The sequence below is a fragment of the Salarias fasciatus genome, chromosome 15 (assembly GCF_902148845.1).
Source record: "Salarias fasciatus chromosome 15, fSalaFa1.1, whole genome shotgun sequence".
NCBI classification, from domain to species: Eukaryota; Metazoa; Chordata; class Actinopteri; order Blenniiformes; family Blenniidae; genus Salarias; species Salarias fasciatus.
Window position 1 is genome coordinate 6,572,779 of NC_043759.1, and position 5,061 is coordinate 6,577,839.

Genomic DNA, 5,061 nt, shown 5'->3' on the forward strand with positions numbered 1-5,061 from the left:
GCTATATCTACTTAGAAATACAGACCTGGGTTTATTTGTGGTGATTTAATGAAGACTGGATTATTTATAGAACAAATTCTACAGTTTTTTCTTTATTTATTCTGAGTAGATTGGTTGCTTTCATGGGTGTAACTGTGAAAAAGTTTCTGAATGCTTAAAAAAAAATACATAAACCACAAAAACAAGTTCTTCTTATACTGTCTCCCACAAAAAAATGCATTGAGAGAAAAAAATATTATTTTATAAATCATTATCACCAACTATTTTGTAGTTTGAAAATCCATCAAAGTTAATATAATTTAATGTCTATATCTATCTATCTCTGATTTACATTTGAAGTGATTGTACATCACGTTTAAACATATTTACCACATTTTTACACAAACTGTTTATTATATCTGCATTTTTCTCGTTTATTATTTAAATGTCTGAATGTTTTCAGTGATTTTTGTTCCACTCAACGGATTTCCCCTCTAATATTCATAAATGGCAGCAAACAATTTAAGTCACTAGTTGATTTTTCTCCTCTTTCTTGGGGTTTTATTCGTTTCTTCTGGGAGCCAGGATGCAGATCAGTAGCTGATAACTGCGTCTCTTCTTCTCCTTCTAATCCTCCGTCGTTAAACATCCATCCTCTCCTCCCTGAAGCTCCGGTGTGTCTCTTAACGCGCTCGGTTTGTTTGTTTTTTTTTCACACCCTGGACCACTTGACTCCCGGACCCGCCTCCGTCCTTTCTAACGGGCTGTTAAAAGAGACAGAGGACTCTCTCTCCCCCTCTCTCTCTCTCTCTCTGGATGTCTTTCTTCCTTCCTTCCTTCATGCGGTTAGAGCCTCTCCGGTCGGCCGGTGCTCGCAGCTCCGGGCTCCCGCTCCTCCTCTGACGGCCTTCATGGACCCGAACCCTCCGCTGCCTGCTCCCCACTAACGGCCCGCGCCTCCGCACCGTCCCCGGGAACCTCTCCCTCCTCCCCCCGGTCCTCCTCCTCCTCCTCCTCCTCCTCCTCTCCCTCCTCCCGCGTGGCTCCTTTCGCCTCCCGCCGCGCGTCATGTCGTTTGGCACCGGCGCCAAAACGGGATTCTCCGTGCGGGACATCCTGGACCTCCCCGACCCGGCGTGCGGGAGATGCGGGTCCGGGACCGAGGGAGCAGAGGAGGAGGACCCGGAGGAGGCCTCTGCGGAGGCTCCGGGCCCGCAGGGAGCCCAGAAACTGGGATTTAGCGGCCGGAGTTTGTGCGAGCGCGGCGGCGGAAGTCTGACCCGGTGGAGCCGCGGACCCGGGAGTCTGCACTTTTCACGTGAGACACGCTTCAGCTGCTTTCAGATTTTATATTTGTTTATCTGTCTTCGCTTTATAAGGTGTCTGACTGTATCGTTTTTATTTAAAGACTGTTCTGCTTGCGCGTAACAAATCACAAAAGCAACCATATTTGATCGATTGATTAATTGGGAGTAATTTTTTAAAATGAACAAATATATAAATTAAAGTTTAACTTTCATTATTATGTTTATTAAACTTTGTTTTTTGATAGAAATATTTGGCTGATTGTTCATGTTCTATCCTAAAGCGTTGGTGCGTAATGGCCTCTTCCTTCCTGAATGACTGTTGCATCGTTTTTCTCCTGTTCATCTCCGAATAATCAGAAATTGTCTAAAAATATACATTCCATGCAGAACAAACTGATGTTACCTTGTTTTTCCCTGGATGATCAATGTAACGGAGAGCTGCCCTGGCATTAGACACACTGGATGGAATAAAATCCGTCCAGTTCAGTTTGACGCGTGACTTGAGTGCATTAATACAATCATTTTTTAGATATATGTCAAATGAAATCATTTGTTTTACTCAGATATGACTGGTAAATAGAGTTTAATTATCAGCCCTGAGAGTAATCTGATTACCTGTTGTTCCGCCCTGCAGTACACGATCTCTCCTTCCAGGCCCGAATGGATCCCAAATCCCCGGAGCTGTCCACGGATGAGTCCCCGGACGCAGAGCGGGGCGCGTCGTGCGGCGGCGGCGGAGACGCGGGGCAGAGGAGCGGCGGCGGCGGCAGGAAGCGGCGCGTGCTCTTCTCCAAGGCGCAGACCTTCGAGCTGGAGCGCCGCTTCCGGCAGCAGCGCTACCTGTCCGCCCCGGAGCGCGAGCACCTGGCCGGGCTGATCCGCCTCACCCCCAACCAGGTGAAGATCTGGTTCCAGAACCACCGCTACAAGATGAAGCGCGCGCGGGCGGAGCGCAGCCTGGAGGCGCTGCAGCTGCTGCCGGCGGCGCGGCGCGTGGCCATCCCGGCGGTGCTCGTGCGGGACGGGAAGCCGTGCGACCTGGAGGCCACGCTGCGCTCCGGCCTCGGCCTGCCGCTGTGCGCGTACTCCCCGCTGCTGCACCCGGCCTACGGGCACGAGCAGCGCGGCCTGCAGCCGCAGCAGCACCCCGGGGCGCAGCCGCTGGCGCACGTGTACCACTGGAGCTGGTGAACTGCACATCTGGAAAAAAAAAACTAAACAAAACAAAAACGGTATTCGGCCTTTAATAAACAAAGTCTGTCGCAATCAAGGAACTTTCTTCAAGAAGTTTTGAGCAAAATCATGAAATGAAATTCATCAAACTTCCGACTTGTTCCGTTTCTTTCGGCACATCCAGACGCGCAACACGTCTAAAACTACTGATTTCTTCTTGTTAAATATACAGAAATTAAGAAAAGAAGAAGAAGATGAAGCCAAAACGTTTCACTGGGGTTTTCATTTGGTGACTTTTGTTGTTGTTGTTTACCTGTGTTTGCTGCAGAAACGTCACTTTGACAGTGTGTTTTATAAATCTATTTATAATGTTGACTGGTGACTTGCTTTGTAATAAACTGGATATTTATGATGAGAAATAAAATTTTAAAAAAAGTTGGAGCAAGAGTCTGTGATTTCATTTTAATATAAGTTATAAATGAAATGATGCTTCAGAGGGATTTATGCACCCTTTTGATAGAATTTTTTTTTCTTAATTTCATGTCATCATTTACTGTAAGTTAGATTAAATCAATACAATCAGCCAATATGACTTTCTACGCATCCAAACATTTTTTTAAACTACGAGAAATCTAATGAGGAGGAATTTAAACGCTTTACAATCATCTTACATTCTTTTTTACATCATTAATATTTTATTTCATGTAATTTCTATTTCACATCAAAATGTAAACCTCCAGAAAAGTTGTGCTTTTGTTCGCTGTTAATAACTGTTAATATTCTAAAGTGTATCTTTATGACGTTAAAACACACAATCTATAATTTTATTTCAAGAAATCTCTTAACATAAATTAAGCTAGATGAAAGGTGCAAATCAAATAATTTTTTTTTTGTTTAGTTTTTTTGCTAGTAGAGGAAGTAAATACTCAGATATCAGATCAGTTATTTAAGATTATTTACCAAATCTTTAAAAAACACATTGATATCCTTTCATTCTGTTTCAATGTTGCAAGAAAAACTACACTAGCTGGAAAAGCACTGGAATCAAAAAGGTTTTTCCAGGACGTAAACACTGTTTAATGATCGTCTTTCCTTCTAAAATCATAAATATCAGAGCAGCATGAGGCAGTGTTTCTCAAACTGGGGATTAGGACCCCCCAAGGAGCCAGCAGATAAACGTGGTGGATCACAACATGATTAAAAGACCAAAGAAAAAAAGACTTCTTCCAGTTTTTCTTTGGGATTTTGTCTGTTGATCTGAGCAGAAGCAGAACGATCGGCACTGAATAACAACTCTGAGACCCCGAAATGCTCATTTTGTGTGTTGCTGGTTGTTAAAGAGCAATTTAAATCTCTAAAATGAATCAGCTGCCAGGATCCAGACCTCCATGGGATTTCCAGATCATATAATATTTAAAATGAACGCTTATGGAAAGAGATCCATATATGAGAATATGAGCAGATTGATGGTGAGGCAGTGATTCATGATTCTCTCCATGTTTCAGCTCACTTGTGAGAAAGAAGCTCAATAACAAGGCTGAAGAATGTATTCTAAAAAAAAAGTAGCCCATAAATATCAACCCCAAAACTAGTCTGAATCTAATCCAACACGGTGTTAAAGCTACTTCAAAAAGAAGTAACTCCAGTCTACAAAACCAGACTCATTCATTTCAAATAAAGAGCAAAGTGAGTCTAAATATAGGCAGTCGACATAAGCTCAAAACTTCCCTAGACTCATGAAATCTATACTATAGTCTAAGCTGAAAACCATCTCAAGTAAAGTATCAAAAGAGGCCTTTAAATGTCGAAAATAAAAATAAACTACCTCAAAACTCATCTAAAATCATGGGTACATGAGCAAGAACTTAAAAAAAACCTGAAAAAGTTGTCTAAAATTCTAAATTCTACACTAGTCCAAACTACTAAACAAGCCTAAAACTGGTTTGAGATAACATCTACATTAGTCTGAACAACACACCTATCCCAAAATCAAGTGTAAAAGTATGTCTGCGCATAAAAGTCCTAAAAGCAGTCTAAAATTACGTCTGCATCCATCAAATGTGAAGCCATCATCTGAAATGAGCTTTAGAATGGCCAACACCCCAAAACTTTTGCAAAATGAACATGTAGCCTAAAATAAGACAAACAGAATGACTTTATTGTAAAGAAAACAATGTAAAAGAACCCAAACTGGTCTAAAAAAGATCTAATCCACCCATAAATCATTAGAAAACAAGATTACAGCTCAATCTAAACCGAGGAGACTGAGTCAAAAAGTAAAATTGTAAAGAAAACATATCCAGAAAGTTACTGGATTGATTGATTTTTGTGGTTTCATTCAGCAGAAACAGTGTAAACACAGTTTTCATGTTGGGCCACTAGTGGGCGCTGCTGGTCGCTTCTGTAAAACAGAGCAGAGCAACTGAACATGGCCAGAGTTTCACCATAGGTGTGTTTCCCTCCGTTTCCATGGAGGCGGAGTGTGTTTTCAAAAAGCTGTCTTCAGTCTCAGAGCAGCGTCGTCGTGGAAACGGACACCCAAAATGCAACAGGAAGCTTAGCATGGGGTAAACAGCGCCTCACAGTGATCAAAGTGTTTTAG

The 5,061-nt window shown here is 42.3% G+C and overlaps 1 protein-coding gene across 1 annotated transcript; it reads left to right on the top strand.

Moving 5' to 3' along the window:
- Positions 1–1,047: 1,047 nt before the first annotated feature.
- Positions 1,048–2,477, top strand: LOC115401578 (homeobox protein Nkx-2.2-like). The gene is made up of 2 exons (XM_030109849.1): positions 1,048–1,297; positions 1,921–2,477. The coding sequence occupies exons 1-2, from the start codon at positions 1,048–1,050 to the stop codon at positions 2,475–2,477; spliced, it is 807 nt and encodes a 268-aa protein (XP_029965709.1).
- The last annotated feature ends 2,584 nt before the right edge of the window (positions 2,478–5,061 follow it).

What these genes read in the sequence shown, in the direction of transcription:
- LOC115401578 (XM_030109849.1), top strand. Translation starts at nt 1,048, where the DNA reads ATGTCGTTTGGCACCGGCGCCAAAACGGGATTCTCCGTGCGGGACATC. An exon ending in CGGGAGTCTGCACTTTTCAC is followed by an intron (nt 1,298 to 1,920) that starts GTGAGACACGCT and finishes TCCGCCCTGCAG; the next exon opens with TACACGATCTCTCCTTCCAG.